Consider the following 18,286-nt stretch of genomic DNA (forward strand, 5'->3'; position numbering starts at 1 on the left):
GGAGCGGTGGCGGCCTCCGCCCCCGATAACGGTTCGTCGGCGGTACGCATGATCCGCGTCGTTGTCCTCTTCCTTGGTGATCCGGCAGGAGGGATTGGCGGCGTGGGGGTTGCTGATCTTGCTTTGTTTTTGGTGGCGGTCCTCGGGTTTCTCGCATGCGAGGATGAACATCTTCCGGAGGTTAGTTTGCTTTGATCTGGCTGGAGAGATGAGTTCCGGAAAGCTCCGCTGGCGAATGGAACATTGCATCTTTTGCCTGCATTTTGCTGGATCGGGTGGTATTCGGTCGCGCGCACCCATGTTTTTATTCCGACCGTTTGGTTCCAGAGGGAGCGGCGCGAAGCTCTATTCTGTGTTGACATCAAGTGACTTTTTGGTCCATGGTGAAGTCAGAAGAAGGAATATCATGAATGTCGGATTGGTGGACTGGCTAAAGGAGGTTCGAGTCTCCGTGATGCTGAGGGATCTGCAGCAGTTGTATGCATGTGGGGGTGGCAGCACAGGAGAAGTTCAGAGTCTTACCTCTCAGGGTGAAAACCCAAGGTCTGACCTTAACTGGTTGTGTATGGCAATGTTCTTGCTGGAGCATTGTTTTGAGAGTAGGGACTATCTTCAGGGTGAAAACCTAAAACCTTTGGTCGGACGACGACGGCGCTGGTGCACTGTTCCCTTCTTGGAGGCATCGTTTTCGGAAAATATGTACTTCAGGTGTTGTCATGGTGGTGGTTGTATTGATGTTGCTAGGTCTAGAATGCTGTAGCGGGACTTTTATTTCTTAGTTTTCTTTACTTTTTTTTGGCTGAGTGCATCCGTACTACCATTAGGGTGGGACTTTTTTGCAGAGGCTGGGTGTAATTGGTATCTTTTGATATTAATATATTCTCTTTATCTAAAAAATGATGCTTGTTAAAACACAGGAATGTATTTCTAAGTTGTATTAGCTCATGTATGCTTTCCTCGCACGATTAGCTTCTGATATTATCTGATATTATAAGTGTACTTTTTTACTCGCATTTTACCAAGTTCAGTTGTAAGTCGTAATTCATCGAAACATCTTCCTAATTTTTTTTGGATGTTGGATTTTTTTCTACATTATATCGACTCCTAGAGGAGGAAAGAGAAGCTAGGTATGATTTGTTGACATGGATATTTTCGCAACTTCAAACCCTGAAACCTGCTTAACTAATTTCTAACACACCAACTATACTTTTTTTTTAGTTTAGTTTAGCTTGCGAGTAAATAATCAATCTGGAGCAATCTGATACCAAATTGGTAGACGCTAGGGTTCTACCAGGTATAGGGTGGAGGTTGTATGGGTGGAAGGGAGGGTGGAGAGGCTAGAAGCGCGGACGTCGGTGACTCGGCGTCGTGGCCGCGCGTGAGGAGGAAGGCCACGGTGCGCTGGAGGCGGCAGCTAGGGTTTAGGGATCCCGTTTATTTATTGTTATAAAACGAAGGGGTACATATGTTTATAGGGAAATACATTTGTACACCCAAGAACGTGATGGAGGAGAAGGGGGTGAGAGAAGAAATGGAGGACGTACAAGAACGTGATGTACCTGCGCGCCGGCGACACGGTGGGGAGGACATGAGTTGGAGTAGCTGCACCACCGAGCAGCCACGCCAGGCAGGTGGTGCAAATCGCGTAAGGTGGGGCGCGGAGAAAAATATCTGGATTTTCACCAGCGACGAGAAGGTGATTCCGGCTGGAGGAACTAGAGAAGAAAGGGCACGACGATTCCGGTGTCTCTCGGTTCTAGATGGGGCGAGAAATCTGCGCTCGTCCGCGGGTCATGCGGAGGAAAGGAAGGGGAATAAAAAGTGATGTGACAGATTAAATGGGCTGCAACAGAATGGGTGAGAGAAAATGTTGAGCCGGTCCTAGCCAGCGAGAATCTCTAGAAAACAATCAACGGCACATGATGCACCCACACCCATGGTTGGGTGTACAAAATCCACTCTCTTTTGTGTAGGTCACACATAATAGTATTTTTCCGTGAAAACACACACGAGTAAGTATCAACATAATATTTACACGTAAAAAAATACTTCACATTTTTTAGAAACTTTTAAAATACATTTTTTAAATTTTTCGTAAATGGGTACGCGTGCACCCCAGGTTCCATTCACCATTTCCACAAATAAAACCCGCACATCTACGCGGTCGCGTACGCACCAAATTCCAAAACATTCTCATGGCAGAAGAAAAGTCCAAGATTCTAGAAGAACATCCGCCGATATTTCAAAAACTCCGGTCAGAATCGTAGATTCGTCCTGCACTCGCTTGGCCACCGTCTCACCGAGCCGCCAACCCCAAAGCGGAAACCCGGCTCAGCCATTCATCCTGGCTCCGGTCGCCGGTCGGAGACCAGCCGTCGCCTTCCGCCGCCACGCCGTTCACCCAAACCGTCGAGCCACTCGCCTCCGCCCCGCCCCGCCCACCATAAAAGCTCACCCTCGGCCCCCGCTCTCCCTCCTCCGACCACCCAGCACCCGCGCCGGCGAGCCGCGATGGGTGTCCCGTCGATCGACTGGGAGGCGGAGAGCTACCCCGCGCACGCCGACTTCGCGGTCCTCCCCTTCTTCGTCGCCTTCTTCCTCGCCGTCCGCTTCCTCCTCGACCGCTTCGTCTTCGAGGTCGTCACACGTACTGTACACGATTTCCCCCGCGCCGCTCAGTTTCGAATCATTTGTTTGTTGTCGTACGCCTCCATTTGTTACTAGGGAATACAGTAGTTTGTGAAGGCAATAGGGGTGCTTCGTGCCCACTGTTTGCTACAATTATCTGCTAGTGTCGTCATGATTAACAGAGGTCTGACAGAGTGAGGATGTTTAGCCATCACAGCACAATGTTAATGGCTGTGGTTATCCCTAGCTATTTTAGTTGGTACTGGTACATTTGGGAGAAAAACCCAAGTTAAGGATGAAGGGCCATAATGGGATTCATCAGTTTCTGCACCTACTCATTGCTGCACCCGAGTACCTGACCACTATTAGTCGTTCAAACAAATCTGAAGAACATATTGCTTGTGAATTAGTATTCGGCACCTTCCATTACAACTTACTCCCTTTCCATGAAACACTACGAGCTAGTCATATTTGAAGAAACCCGATAGCTAACTGTCAACCTGCATTCTGTCTACAGCGTCTAGGCAAGCGTATGATTTTTGGGAAGGGGGATGCAAAAAAGCTTGGTTCCGAGACATCAGCAGGGAGGGTAAAGATCAGAAAATTCAAGGAATCGGCTTGGAAAGGCGTTTATTTCCTCTCCGCGGAATTACTGGCATTGAGTGTGACGTACAACGAGCCATGGTTCACCAACACAATGAACTTCTGGGTTGGACCGGGAGATCAGATTTGGCCAGATCAAAGAATGAAGTAATATACACTTCTGATTCCCATGTTCATTAATATACTTCTTTTTCCCGGGTTCCTACTTACCAATTAATTCATGTCTTTTCTCCAGGTTTAAACTAAAGGCGGTTTACATGTATGGTGCCGGCTTTTATATGTACTCAATAATCGCCCTTCTGTTTTGGGAAACAAGGCGTTCTGACTTTGGTCTTTCGATGACTCATCATGTAGCATCTGTTTTTCTCATTGTAATGTCTTACATATTCAGGTATTCTAGGCTTTTGCTATCTGGATTTTTCTCAGGCTGGTTTAATTTAATTAAATTCTAGTGTTTTCTTCTACTTTGCCATCATCACACATACACTATTTAGCTTATCTGCTTCTTGTCATCTTTCAAGTGATGAGAGTGAGACTTGCTAGGGTGCAATAGCAAATGCGTGTGGATAGTAGTGTTTGGCTATTTGGCTATCTGCGCACTCATGTATACCTGCATAAGTTCATATTTGAAATGGAGATGGAAGGTAGATCCCTGTCGGTCTGTAATACATAGATATCAAGTTCAGACTCCACAATACATACTGTGTTTACATGTGGGTATTCTTTCTATTGGTTCATATATTAGTTAGCCTTGCCTGTACTACTGTTCTGTTACATTCCTCCCTAGGCCTAGGGGGAGTTTACCTTCCAGCATTGATTGAACCAATAGTTAGAACAGGGTGGAACAACTTTTCTTCTTCTAGAAGGGAAGGGAAGTATGCTGGATATAGTGATAGACAGAATGAAAGAAATATCTACGAATGTTGACTATTGTATCTTTGGTATTTTTTCTTGGTAAAGAACATTGTAGGTAATTTACTATGTTTCTGCCAGATTGGATTGTCATCTTATACCCAGCTGATGGCTGATAGCAAGTGCATAAGAATTAGACGTTTATTTTCCTTTTGTATGCTTCTGTGCTACTCGCAGTTGTTAGAACACCTTTTTCTTCGACAGTCCAAATTAATTTAATTTCCTTAAACAGATTTGCACGCGTGGGTTCAGTTGTCCTTGCCATTCATGATGCAAGTGATGTGTTCCTGGAGGTGGGAAAAATTTCCAAGTACAGTGGCCGCCAGGTGGTTGCTGATGTATCATTTCTTCTTTTCGTCATTTCTTGGGTAATCCTTCGCCTGATATATTTTCCATTCTGGGTTCTCCGGAGCACAAGGTACACAGGGTAACTTTGTTCATACATGTGATTTATAGTTTAAGGAACTCTAGAATGTCACTGAAATCTGTGGATTTCTTCTAAAAAAATTCAGCTATGAAGTTATTCTGGTTTTGGACAAGGAGGATCATAAATTTGATGGGCCCATATACTACTATGTTTTCAACTGCCTTCTCTTCTCCCTCCTTGTTCTGCACATATATTGGTGGGTTTTAATGTGTCGAATGCTTATGAGGCAAGTTCAGTCTAGAGGGCATGTTGGGGATGACATCAGATCAGGTATGTTCCTCTTTTCTTGATTGTTATAATATGAAGTGCCTTGCAGTAATTCTTGGTTATTTGAATACAGCATCGCTTCAGCCTTGGCCTTGTAGACACGTGTATTTAGGGTCATTTTGCTATATGACTCAGATTGGCTTCTGTATCATGATGTTCACTATTTCCCCCTTTTGTTAGATTCGGAATCTGAAGAGGAACATGCGGATTAATATTTTTCAAGAACATAACATGAGGATTGATCGAACCACGTAGATTCTGAAGATCAAGAGGAGCATGATGATTATCTGAACTGTTTCTGTTTTATCTGCTTCCTTATGTCATAGATCTGATATATTAGCATGCTGTGCCATCTGTCTGAATCATTGATCTGTCATGTTTGTCCTTCTCCGGGTAAAATTCACAGATAGATGTCATGAGAGCATTTTGCATTTGTGTAAACTTAGGGCAAACTGTATACTATCCTTATTAAAAAAAAAGTGTATAGTGTCACATTGATACAATATGTGACGGAAAGCACGACCTGTGTACACCGGCGGACCGTGGCTGCCACTCAAGGAGGGGCCGGTTGGGGTAGACTGGCCCGAACTGAGCCACTGGGCCAATAATAGTTCACAAATTAATATTTAATGGTTCTGATGGCTAAAAAAAAACCTTGCTAATATTGTTTTTCAGTTTGGAAAGACCGGGCCATGGCCTGGTTTGGTGCCCAAGAGGGTCTGCTTGTGTACATATCTGCCTGTATCCCCATTCAAACTTCAAATATATGCAATGTTTCTAATCAGTTTACTTGAGATAGCAGAGCAGTTTATTGAAATTTATGTGCCTTTCTTAAAGCAAGAATCCATGCACTTTTACCAAACATAGGAATGGAGCATAGTGCAAATACACTCCTTTCTCAAAGATAGATTTTGTAATCTTTACTGCACTGGTCAAGAAATCGCCGATAGTGGTAATTATTTTCCCATAAGTGTGTAGCCATGTTTTAGTGTATGTATCTGTTAATGGTAAGCCTTGATGTTTGTTGTTTAATGTCCTCATAGATGATAGATCACTGGTTAGTGGGACTGTGGGACCATGTTGTTCAAAATCCGGTATGTTACTATTCTCCATTTTTTTCCAACACAAAGTAGAGTTGTTATCTTCATGTGTACATGCTACTAACAGTAGAAGTCCCAATCTTTGTTTGTACTGTCGTGAGTTACTGAAACTATTCGTTAGAAAATTTCCTTTATGCCACACTTCACAATTATGTTGGACTACACACGGTTCGTCATCAAATGGTCTCAGAGCAAGTTATAATTATTTAAATCTTCCAAGTAAAGTTACAGGACAAACTGCAGTACTATGATAACCAAACCGCAGTACACAATAGTTAATGATACATAAGAGATTATGGGCCCTGCACTGAACCATATTACTGAGCCCATCATAGTGTCTGTCAACACAATTTTCTCATCTCATTGCATCAGATTTCAGAACCATAGAACAGTAGCATGACCACTATCTGGTAGGGCTGGTATTGTCAACATCTGGTCTAGTTCATGCTCTATATCTGATCTTTTAGCGAAGCGACCCTTGATCCGTGGTCGTGCTTCTGCATATGCTTTCCTTGTTGCATATCTTATGGTCTTCTGGAACGTCCTCGCCTGCTTCTTCTCCTTGTACCTGAGGACCCTGGCATCTCTATCCATTGAGCTGAAATGCACTGGCATCTGAAGTGAATGGCCCGCGAGTTCCATGGCTTCACTGGTTCTTTGGATGTTAGTATTTGAAACATCTGGTCTGGTGTTGTCTGGTACTATACCAACCTCCATTGACGAGAAAGGTATCTGAGACAGAATTAGGAAATGGTCAGTGAAATATGTCAATAATAGGGGAAGTGCCGACTTTAAGCACCTGCAATAATATGAAACTGAAACCCTAACCCCCAAAACTGTTAAACCTGAACATATATGTGGTAAATGAGTTTGAGATCCGCATGTAACGAGCAGTTCAAAGTTTAGATGCAGAGGAACAGATAGGCTAAGTTCTGTAGGAGTTATCTATGCATTTATATTTTAAAGTTGCTCCTTGCACTATATAAGGACAGAGAGAATAAAGAGGTGAAGTGGAAACATGCTGGTAGCCAGCTCCTTTTTGATGCAGTATGTGGGAAGAGAATTAAAACAAAATATCAGTCTAAAAGCCCTGATGCAGAAACATTGAAGAAACAGAGAAAAGAGGAAAAGAAGGCAATGGGCTGCATCTTGCATCCGAAGTGATGCGGTCAGTAATTGATTTAGTCAGTCTGTTTGATATATTGTTTTAATGTAAGAATGGACTAGCCCTAGCTTGAAGTGGTTCTAACTAAAAAGATAAATAGATCGCTGCATGGTAGTTTAAACAAAGTAATAGATTAACTCACGCCGTTGCTGATGGAAGCTGTGTAGGTACTAGTCCCAGCAGTCATGGAGGCATCCTGCTCTGCCCCAATCATTCCATAACTACTCTCTGGCTGCTCACTTGCAATGACAACTTGTGAAGGTACTGCAAACTGACACACCTCATTCTCTCTGTACATGTTCTGCACATCCTGTTCTTGCAGTCTGTATTCCTCACCTGGTCCTGGGTTGCAACTGAACTTGTCATAATACATGTCGTATCCAAAAAGGTTGAAGTATTGATCTATGTTGTTGGTACAATTGTTGTCATCAGAATCTCTTTCCAGCAGGAGCCAAGAGTCCACCTCCTCTCCCTCTTCCTTGTCACCGTAGACAGTGGTAGCAGCTTCCGCCTCTGCGAAAACAGAGGCTGCTGGAATGGCAACGGCTGGGAGTGGCAGCACAGGCACTCGTTGGTGTCTCTGAGCAATTGGGTTAGCAGAGTGCACCTGTGCATCACAGGTGGTACACAGTGCTGCAGAATCTGCGTGGCATTCAAGCACTGCGGCTGCACTCTCACAGGATACACAGACATGCACACGCTCATGGGACGATGCCAAACGATTAGCAGAATGAACCTGTGTGTCACATGATGCGCAGAGATATGCAGCATCAGCATGGCAGTATACTGCGCTTGGTGCTGCATGACATCCATCGCATGGCCTGGTCCATGGATAACTTCTCCTTTTGGCTTCCTGCTCGAAAAGGTCACAATTGAAATCACAATTCATTAACATATAAACCTTGCAACTCGTAGGTGGAGAGGTCCTAGTGAAGATTGTGGCTAGTATCTAGTGTGTCTATTCATCTGCGTATGCATCTCCTCCTGTTCTTCTGTCTCTTATGGCGTTTGTTCTTCTATTTGAACTTAATTGGGAGTGAGTGGGTGGGAGCAGTCAGTGTTGGAATTTCAGTGTGCAGTACTAATAGGAGGGTGGCAGCGGCATCCAGTGAATGAGAAGTGGCGTACTGGCGTCATTCGAGGGGGCGAGGAATGCTGCATGTGTATCTTGTGGTTGTCTGTGGATATTTGTGTTATGCTGGTCAATCCTCAAATGCTACATCATTTTTTTGATAAGCATTTGCTGCAATTTGTCACACCCATTATTTTTTTAAGAATAAAAGGCTTGGGTAACTGAATTAGTGTTAATACATTTATAAAAACCCATTATTTGGAGACTTATTAATTTTTACACATTATGTTGAAGTTGAGTTATGTTCCCATTAGTTTATAAACCCAAAGATAAGAAGAATTAGAAGGTACTTCGTATAAGAAAAGCAAACAAAGTGTGGAAGATGCTCCTTGGTCTCTTTCTGCATATCTTTTGCAAAAGAGAAATGAAGGAAGGGTCTACCGGATTCCAAAGTTTGAGGTTTTGGGCCATTCGTTGGCACATCCTTTAGATGTTCTACCTTTTGGAACCTTAGCAAGAGGAAGGAAGTGGAGATACATGAGAAAGGTTTTAAAGCACCCTGCCATGTCACTAGATAGTTTCTTTAGGACTGTATATATCTGCAAATATCTTAAGGTGATGTTCAGTGCAGGAAATGAATTTACTGGCATCTTTTACATTTTCTTAGATGGTGTTATTCATATGAATTTGGTTTTCAAATCTCTATCTGATCTCTTTCATGACTAAGCTATCTGTTATTTAAAATCCTGTTAACTTGCGCTACTGCAACGCTAGCCTTAAAATGACTGTTTTTTGTAGGTCGAAGTCTTGGAATAAATTGGCTGAGAGACTACCTATGATTCATAGTTTGATGTTGGGTGGTCGATACAGTTTAACTTTACAAATAGGGTCTTGTTGATTGTGGGACACTAATACTATGTTTCTATTTTGAGATAGGGTGGCCAAGGTGGGTATTTGCATAATCCCTTCATCATTGAGTAAATAACTATCTTGGGCGTTGTAGCTAAAAAGTCTGTCTACCTGAAGTTCTGATTTCTAAACAAAGCTCAAGTCTGCCGACAAACTTATATGGGACATACTGGAGAAGCTTACAGATTTATACTGTTCATTTATACGAACTATGCTTTTCACATACAGTTGTTAGTACTGTGATAATCTTTACCTATATGTAGTCCGTATGAATTCAGCTAAAAGAAACCAGTAACATTATTTTTCTGAATGACATAACTTTGAACTAATATATGTTTACCATAACCGTGCCTTCAGTGATATTGTAACTTGTAAGTCTATTCTCTATTTGCAATTTAGTGTATGAAAGAATATTATCAAGTTCTATTGTCTGTATAGATATATAGTTAGATGATTCTAGATGTATGATATGTGAAGTGTCATATGATGAACACTCTACTGAGTGTCCTTTTCTCCCCCAAATGCTTTTGCTGGATTGGAATTGGATTACAACGTGCGATGTGATGATGTGGCTCGCTCCTCTGCTTTGTGTTGCACCCACTTGTTTATAAGATTATATCAGGGTGATCTGACCCATTATCTACCCTTTGACAGGGGTTCTCTTAGCCTCTTCCGCTCATATTACCTCACTTATGTGGGTGTGAATGACATGGCTGCCAAGGATACATCACTGCAGAACATGTCCGAACCATGACTATGAATTTTATGATAGGTGTCAATAAGTTTAATGCATGTCCTTACAAAATAATATTTAGTACCATGCTACCTTTGAACAGATTTAGTTCCTTAGTTTTGGCCATAGGCAATACTGGACACAATCCCCAGTAATTTCAAGATGACATCCAGTTACAGCCCTTTTTCTGAGGCATACCTCGGCATCCTTGATGGTGGTGGCGACAACATCAGGGTCATGGAGGACTGCACGCCATCAACTTTGACGATACCTACCTTGATTCCCTCATAAGAGGTGAGCGCCTCTTGAACTTCGACCAGGAGATGTGGTTTCACAGATTCTAGCTTCCACATTCTGTGGTGGAGACTGATAAGATCACCGACCCTGCTGGTGGAACATAGTATGTGGTTGTTTTGTGCTTGTTCTTCTGTTTAGCCTGCTGTAGTTGATGCAGATATTTTTTTCCTTTTTGACGGAACTTTTACAGATCTTTGTCACCGAATTATGATGTTAGGTTGCATGGAGACAGCAGTTCACATAACATCTTCATTGCTCTCTCTCGAAAGATTTTCTATGTTCGACATATCAAATTGAAGTAAGTTGACAAGTGTTTTGGAGCTCTGTATCAATGTGAAGGCAATATGATGTTGGCAGTCAGGTCGTTGCAATCCAACAGCAACAGTTTTTACAAAATTAAAACCAATGAAAGTAGAGTAAAGAAAGTGGTAGGGGAAAAGAACCAAAACTTGCAGCTACAAAACTATTGCACCGTCACCTTTATTGTACAAACAGTTTACATAATCTGTTAATGTAATATACCAGCCCAGGTAGCTAGGTTGTGAACTTTTCTGATCTTTGTACAGTTAAAGTTAATCTGGGACCTGCTCCACTTCCTGACAGACTGCATCAGCAGATGCTAACTTCATTGTGTTATTTGCCATTTTATGCAGGTTCGTTTCTTCTGTACAGGTCCTTCTGGAAACAACTGACGATGTTTCTTGCCTTTCATGGCCTATCATGGTGTCATCTTGGTCCAGAGAGCTCAACTGCCTGTACCAGCAATGACGAATCGTCCGTCAGGTCGGAGTAGCAGCGCCCGAAGGTGAACTCGGGCACCTTGAAATTTTGTGAGTCGCTACGTTGCGATGCCTCCCACCGCTCTGCGAGCCCATCGCCTTCGAGCATCCTGACCACCTCTGACATCTTAGGCCTGTGACCCGGGAGATACTGGGTGCACAACAGCGCCACCTGCACCATCTCCTCTAGCTCAATGCGGTCGTTAACTGCTCCCAAGTCCCTTATCAACAAGCACGTTGAGATTCTTCTCCTGATGCATCTTTTTCACCTGCAGAAGCCAATGCCACATTAAGTCCCCAGGTAGGATAAGATCATATGCCTCAAATGATGCTCTTCCATTTGAGAATGAAAATGAGCTTACCCAGTCCAGCATGGCTCCCTTCTGATTTGTTGCCTTTCCAAATTCAAGTGCAGTCTGTCCAGTGATCAGCTCGAGCAACAGGATCCCGAAGCCGAAGACGTCGGTTTTCTCAGATGACTGGCCCGTGGAGAGGTACTCTGGGGCAATGTGGCCTACAGTGCCCCTCACGGCTGTGGTGACATGCGAGTCACGGTGGTCTAGAAGCTTAGCAAGCCCAAAATCTCCGACAATTGCTTCACAGAAGTCATCGAGCAATATGTTCGCTGCCTTTACATCCCTGTGGATGATCTTGGGGTCACAATGCTCGTGCAGGTATAGTAGGCCTCTAGCTGCCCCGAGTGCTATCCCCTTCCTGGTGATCCAGTTCAGTGGTGGCTTCCCTGTAATTGTTTATGTGAGAACAAAGTTAATATTTGGTCAAATGGGATTCATAAAGACCTCCCCAGAAGAGAATAAATATAAATGTGAGAATCAAATGCAGATATTTCTGTATTAATTTATTTGAGTTGAAGTTAGGAAACATAAATGTGAGAATCGATAGTCAAAGTGATGCGGCCTAAGGCGACGTGGGTTGCCCGATCTCACGAATTGACCGAGGGAAAGGCGGGGGAGAGGAAGAACACGAAGAACACGGCGATGAACACGATGAACACACGCAAACACACACCAACCCGATACAATTCCGGTTTACTCCCGATAGCCCGAATCACTATCCCGATAGAATCTCTCAAGGGAGAGACACGCGGTAGAATCCCCGAGAGGAAGATCGGTATACGATCGGTGGAATCACACAAGTGAGAGACCGGTGGTAGAATCACAAGTGTGAGAGACTAATCATATAAGGAGTGCCTTGATACAATAGATATGATAATCTAAGGAGGGGGTTTCCCTAATCCCAAAGGGATGGTGGAGGCATGAGCCAAATTCTAGTTCATCTACTCTACCCTAATGAAGGGGGAGGTGGGAGCCTATATATAGGGAGCCACTAAGGAGGGGTAGTTTAGGGAAACAAAAGGGTACATGGGCCTTGGCCCGAATTGACTTGTGGCATGCGTCTTCTCTCCTAGGCGACCTCGGACGCTCTTCTTCCTTCTTCTCTTCCATGCCTCCGTGACCTCGGCCTTGAGTGTGGTTCTTGACGTTGACGCACATGATGAAGCGAAGACCGTAGGTAGGTCTTCGTGAATGTGTAGAGGAGGTAGATGCCACCAACGCTTGAATGTTCCTTCACTTGTCGAGAGCCCTATCAATAGCACAAGAAAAGCGAAGGAGCAATCAAAGCGTAGCCAAAGTTCATTGGATTTAGCAAGAGAGCGCAAGTAGAAGGAGGTCACCTTAGCAAGATGTCGGTGTGCTCTCATTGAAAGATCTTGTGTAGTCGAAGTGTGCGAGCGAAACCATTCATTGGAGCTCACTTGTATCATGCTCTCAAGAGCTCTTTTTGTCAACTCGTGCTCAATCGAGGTTGACATTGGAGTTTGGGTACCTACACACATGTTAGACAACAAGAACAACGTGTGTGCATGGTATATGAACACATCATCCATCATGATGGTCCATTTCTTTTGCACATCACCATTAGCGTTAAGCAAAGCATTATAATAGATATGGTGAATATGCGGGTTAAACACATGAACATTCTCATCATGGATATAGGTAACGTCTCCAAAATTTGAGAGAGCTATGGGGGCAATCTCATTTACAAGCATATTAACACTATTGCAAGCCAAGCATTGGAAAGAGAAATTGTTCATCATTTTGGTTGCATTAATGGGAGAATATTGCAAGCATGTAGCACAAAACATGTTCAACATTTGATCATTATTGTCGATAAACCTAGGGAAAGAGCAATTGTTCGGCAAGGTTGTCACAACACAAGCATCATTATCAACATTGCAAGCAATACATGGGAAAGAGAAATTTTTCGACATATTGCAAGCAATAGGATAGAAATCGAAACACTCATAGCATGGCATGGTCATGTTATCACAAGCAATCAAGTCCACATGATCAACAATGTTGGTATCAAGCAAAGCATCACATGGGAAAATGAAAGAAGCATATGACATAGCATTTGTATCATCAAGATCATGCATGCACTCATCAATCTTCATGTGCACTAGTGGGATCATGGCATCATCAACACCCATATATGTACCTTTGTATTCCCGCTCATATGAGGTAGGTGTTGTGGAAGTGGTAGGCTCGATGTGGCCTCCATGTTCATCTTCAAGAAACAAGCATGGTGTGATATCATCATCTTCATGCACCATGTACATCTTCTCCATGATCGGCGTCTCGTCATCCATGGTACCTAATGAGACACAAGAGAACACACTAGAGGTAGAGGGTAAGTTGTTAGAACTTGAAATGGCCTCACATGACCTATCAACTACCACTCTCATCTCACTCGGTGTATCACTCATGTCCTCAAAGTGGTGTCTCTCGAGCTCACATATAGTGGAGTCGCTCATCTCACATATAGTGGAGTCGCTCATCTCACATATAGTGAAGTCCCTCATCTCCATGGCAATGGCGTTGTCGATGTCCGAGCAACCTAGCAAAGAGGAAGACAACACAAGCGGGGTAGAGGTTAAGTTGTTAGAAATCGAAACATCCTCACTCGACTCATGGTGTGTATCACTCTTGCTCTCAAGGTGTTTGAAGTAGGATATGCACTCGGCTTTGTCTTGGAGGGTCATTTTGGCCTCTCGAGCATCTAGCTCGGCGAAGTATGCTCTCATCTCGGCTTGCTCTTGAGGGGTCATCATGTATATATCTCACTAGGAAGGTGTATATGTATGTGGTGGAAGGAAAGCTACACAAGTATCTCACCTATCAAGAAAGTATCGGAAAATGGTTCAAGTCAAGAGCAAAGTCGAAATGTATCGGGGTTACTCACACACACACTCAAAGCACACGCAAAAGGCTAAGAAACACTATATGTGGTGGGTAAGGGGTGGATAGCAAACGAAAAAGATCAACGGAAAAGTCTATTGTCAAATGTGGGTAAGATCCAAAGTCAAATGTCAAAAGTGGTGATCTATGTCAAGGAAACACGGAAACACACACAAAGGAGAACAATGGGGTTAGCGCGACCAAGGAAGTGAGCAAGTGACAAAGATGGTCCTACGAAGACTATAAGCTCGGTGTCACGCCAACACAAGAGAGACGGTAGCTCGGTTGCATAAGAGGGAAGCAACAAGATTTGCACAAATGCCACTCTTCTCTTTTCTCTCTTAGTGCGCACAAACTTTGCACTTCTCGGTATCGGTGGACACACACTCTTTTCTATATTTCTCTTTTTTTCACTTTTTTTTTCTATGCTTAGAAGCTTTTTTTTCCTCTATGTATATGTCACACTTTTCTTGTTTTGTGTATCTTTCTCACCGAGCTTGCTTCGGAGCTTTGCTCAACACAACGCACACACACCCTCTCACGGTCGTGACACTTGTGCAATGCTTCGCAACGCTCAGAAAGCCACTCTCAATGGGATAGGTACACAAAGAAAGAAACGGGGCTACAAGGGGTAAGGGGTGCAAGTTATACCTAGATGAAAAGGTTAGGCGGTGTCAAGCACACGAACTTGAGATGACGAAGGGGTGTTGATGATGGTGGCGACGTTGCGCCGGAATCCGGGGTGCCAACGGTGTCGTCGCGGTATTGATGTAGGCGCGGAAGCGGAATAGACAACCGATGCACTCCAAATCGGAAACCAAGCAAATTAAGCCAATGCCCGAAAAGTTGGGTCAAAACGAGCGGTCAAAAGTTGGGCTCCAAAAATCGTCAAAAAGTAGAGATGGAATATGTGGAGTATTTGGGGGATGCTGTTAAAATTTGGAGTCAAACGGGCTCCGGAAAGTTGTCAAAATTTGGGGCAAAAAGTGAAGTCAAAATTGGATGAAAATTGGGTCAAAACTGGGAAATCCGGTCATGGGTCCGGTTTGACCGGGTCTGGGGCCGGACCATCCGGTTGCCGCTCGGTTGACGCCCGGTCCGAGGTGATTTTTCCCGGTTTGGATCCGGTTGGAGGCAATTTTTCCGGTTGCCCCCCAGTTTGAGGCGAGCTGGTGCGCGGTCAGCAGGGGAGAGCAGCGATGGCAAGCGGCGGCTCGGTGGGGCGGCCGGGAGCAGGGAGCGGCCAAGGTGAGCGATGCGGGGGCGCGAGGCAAGGCCGGATGCTGCTGGGCGGGCGCGCGTGGGGTGGAGCTCGAGCTGCTGGTGGCTGCCCGTGATTTGCCTGGGAGATTGGCGCGCGCGCGAGATGTGCAGCAGGCAGCGGGCGTGGTGGTTTTGGTCGGCCGGCGTGCGGTGATGGGCGCCGCGCGTGCGCTGTACGTGGTGGCCGGCGGCTTTGACTGGTGGTATGCGACAGGGTGCGAGCGGAATCTGGCTGGTGGTGCCTGATGCGCGGCGGCGCTGTGGGGCTCGTGCGGCCAGAAGCAGAGGCGTAGGCGCGTGCGTGGAGTCTGGCAGCGGAAGGTGGCGAGTAGGGGCGGAGCGGGCGCGGCGGTGGTTGAGCGAGGCCAGGACGCGGGCTCGGTCGTTGCGGGGTCGTGCGCCCGTGGCTGGTGCGGAGGGAGCGGGCGTGGGCCTGCTGCGGTGGAGGAAGCCGCTTGCTGGGCCAAGCGGAGCAAGCGCGGAGGCGTGGCCGGCGGCTGGGCGTGCTTGGCGAGGTGGGCGTGGCGGCCAAGGCGGGCGGAGGCGAGCAGCGCAGAGGCGAGGTGGATGGGGATCGAGCCCAGCGGAAGGAGAAGGACATCGTGCAGCGCGGGCGTATCGAGCGGAGGGAGTTGCTGCCCACGATGAACTGTTCGTCCGGCCACGAAGAACAGTGACGAAAACTGAACCAAAATCTTCAAATTACGGCCAAAATTGATGGAATTCGAAGGGGAAAAGATGGGGAAGTGTAGATCAACCACTATAACATCAGATCTGTGGATCAAAACCACAAAAAACGCAACAAATCCGGAGATCAATTTTCGAGCTATTTTTTTTGGGGGCAATTTTTTGAGAAAATTTTTGGGCGAAATTGGAGAGATTCGAGGGTCAAATTCGTGGCAACCTTTGCTCTGATACCATATGATGCGGCCTAAGGCGACGTGGGTTGCCCGATCTCACGAATTGACCGAGGGAAAGGCGGGGGAGAGGAAGAACACGAAGAACACGGCGATGAACACGATGAACACACGCAAACACACACCAACCCGATACAATTCCGGTTTACTCCCGATAGCCCGAACCACTATCCCGATAGAATCTCTCAAGGGAGAGACACGCGGTAGAATCTCCGAGAGGAAGATCGGAATACGATCGGTGGAATCACACAAGTGAGAGACCGGTGGTAGAATCACAAGTGTGAGAGACTAATCATATAAGGAGTGCCTTGATACAATAGATATGATAATCTAAGGAGGGGGTTTCCCTAATCCCAAAGGGATGGTGGAGGCATGAGCCAAATTCTAGTTCATCTACTCTACCCTAATGAAGGGGGAGGTGGGAGCCTATATATAGGGAGTCACTAAGGAGGGGTAGTTTAGGGAAACAAAGGGGTACATGGGCCTTGGCCCGAATTGACTTGTGGCATGCGTCTTCTCTCCTAGGCGACCTCGGACGCTCTTCTTCCTTCCTCTCTTCCATGCCTCCGTGACCTCGATCTTGAGTGTGGTTCTTGACGTTGACGCACATGATGAAGCGAAGACCGTAGGTCGGGCTACATCACAAAGTTTCAAACAAGCATTGCCAGTTAATACTAAAAAAAAGGAAGTTATGACCAACTTATATCTGACGAACATTCGCTATGCCGTTGCTTTTCTGATATTTTTTTAATAACAAAATCATTCTGAAATCTTGATGTGTTTTACCTTTCAGGAGTGATGCAACACTTCCATTTGACATGCACGGATAGACCAGTAGCCTCTCGGTGGCAGTCATGCAGAACCCACAAAGCCTTAGGAGATTCCGGTGCACCGCCAAGCTGATCATCTCGACTTCAGTCTGAAACTGCAACTCCCCGCCAGCGGCATTTCCATCTTTCAGCCTCTTCACAGCTACTATAGTTCCATCTGGGAGCTTCCCCTAATAAACATTTCCAAAACCGCCTTTTCCTACTAAGTTCTTGCTGCTGAAGTTCTCTGTTGCAGCCTGGAGCTCTCTGAACTGAAACCTCTTCAGGTTTTCAAGATTGACATTCTCTATGTGTTGGTTTGCAAATAAACCAACGCACTCAGTAAATGATTCTATCTAGTTCCACAAGCATTCTCACCGTTATAAAGCTCGACGAGTTAGCCTTTTATGTTACTTACCATCAACATCGAAAAGAATCTGCCGATTTTTCCTATGCCTCCACCAGAACAGCAATCCCGTAACAAGGAAGAGGACGCTGATGCAGCCTATTGTAGAACTGTTGCGGTCAAAACCCACCGGCGGGCAGCGACGGGCAACACAGTAGAGCCGGGAACAACTTAGGGCTGCGGCTGGCCCTGGTCCCTCCGAGCGACGGCCCGCAAAGCCTCTGGTACACACGTCCGATGCTGATGCAAGGGCGTGCCACCTGACCTATACCTGGTCAGGAAGGTGATGGAGATGCCTCGCTTAGTTTCCTGCATGGCATACACGTAAACATTAAATACGAGCCTCGATCGGCTCTCAGGTTATCCTGTGAATCGGCTCAAGGAGCCGATCCACCCATGATTCGTACGAGGTGCACGAATATATGGTGGTCCTGCTTGATCAAGATAAAGCTAATACGATCTACGACGATTTAGGGTTTTCACCGCATAATCGGATCATCCTACTCACGATTGGGCCTCGCGGCCACGCACGGTGATCGTAAGCCGATCCTAGATAGGGCCTAAAAACCAACACGAGGTTGATCCCCGGAACATCCTATCTAGGACTAGCAAACGACACCCTACGTGCCGCTGGATCCTCCAACCCTTTGTAAGGCCTAACTATTGCAGATATTAAACTAATCCTTGAAGAACAAGGAGCAACCGTAACGGATCGGATCTACTAAATAATGATCAAGCG

The 18,286-nt window shown here is 45.4% G+C and overlaps 2 protein-coding genes, 1 long non-coding RNA gene and 1 pseudogene across 4 annotated transcripts; 2 read left to right on the forward strand and 2 right to left on the reverse strand.

Annotated features, from left to right (window-relative positions):
- The first annotated feature begins 2,278 nt into the window (after positions 1-2,278).
- LOC127295695 (ASC1-like protein 2) lies at positions 2,279-5,631 on the forward strand. The gene is made up of 6 exons (XM_051325689.1): positions 2,279-2,637; positions 3,146-3,378; positions 3,467-3,622; positions 4,376-4,561; positions 4,656-4,840; positions 5,018-5,631. The coding sequence occupies exons 1-6, from the start codon at positions 2,512-2,514 to the stop codon at positions 5,047-5,049; spliced, it is 918 nt and encodes a 305-aa protein (XP_051181649.1). The 5' UTR covers positions 2,279-2,511; the 3' UTR covers positions 5,050-5,631.
- Positions 5,632-6,268: 637 nt separating this feature from the next.
- LOC127295694 (zinc finger protein HD1-like) lies at positions 6,269-7,997 on the reverse strand. The gene is made up of 2 exons (XM_051325688.2): positions 7,245-7,997; positions 6,269-6,669 (listed from the first exon to the last, which is right to left on the reverse strand). The coding sequence occupies exons 1-2, from the start codon at positions 7,995-7,997 to the stop codon at positions 6,313-6,315; spliced, it is 1,110 nt and encodes a 369-aa protein (XP_051181648.1). The 3' UTR covers positions 6,269-6,312.
- Positions 6,663-10,905, forward strand: LOC127295698 (uncharacterized). 2 transcript variants are annotated; one of them, XR_011743689.1, is made up of 3 exons: positions 6,663-7,105; positions 7,270-10,411; positions 10,767-10,905. It is a non-coding gene; the product is annotated as an uncharacterized lncRNA (long non-coding RNA). The 2 variants fall into 2 exon arrangements; XR_011743690.1 differs by lacking the exon at positions 6,663-7,105 and having other exon boundaries at positions 7,270-7,363; positions 7,535-10,411.
- LOC127295696 (protein NSP-INTERACTING KINASE 1-like) lies at positions 10,417-17,454 on the reverse strand (annotated as a pseudogene).
- Positions 17,455-18,286: the final 832 nt, after the last annotated feature.

The sequence above is a fragment of the Lolium perenne genome, chromosome 4 (genome assembly GCF_019359855.2).
Source record: "Lolium perenne isolate Kyuss_39 chromosome 4, Kyuss_2.0, whole genome shotgun sequence".
Classification (NCBI taxonomy): domain Eukaryota; kingdom Viridiplantae; phylum Streptophyta; class Magnoliopsida; order Poales; family Poaceae; genus Lolium; species Lolium perenne.

Coding starts and splice junctions, on each gene's coding strand:
- LOC127295695 (XM_051325689.1), top strand. CDS start 2,512: ATGGGTGTCCCGTCGATCGACTGGGAGGCGGAGAGCTACCCCGCGCAC. Junction 3,379..3,466: donor TGGCCAGATCAAAGAATGAA/GTAATATACACT, acceptor TCTTTTCTCCAG/GTTTAAACTAAAGGCGGTTT. Junction 4,562..4,655: donor TGGGTTCTCCGGAGCACAAG/GTACACAGGGTA, acceptor AAAAAAATTCAG/CTATGAAGTTATTCTGGTTT.
- LOC127295694 (XM_051325688.2), bottom strand. CDS start 7,997: ATGTTAATGAATTGTGATTTCAATTGTGACCTTTTCGAGCAGGAAGCC. Junction 6,670..7,244: donor CAGCTTCCATCAGCAACGGC/GTGAGTTAATCT, acceptor ATTCTGTCTCAG/ATACCTTTCTCGTCAATGGA.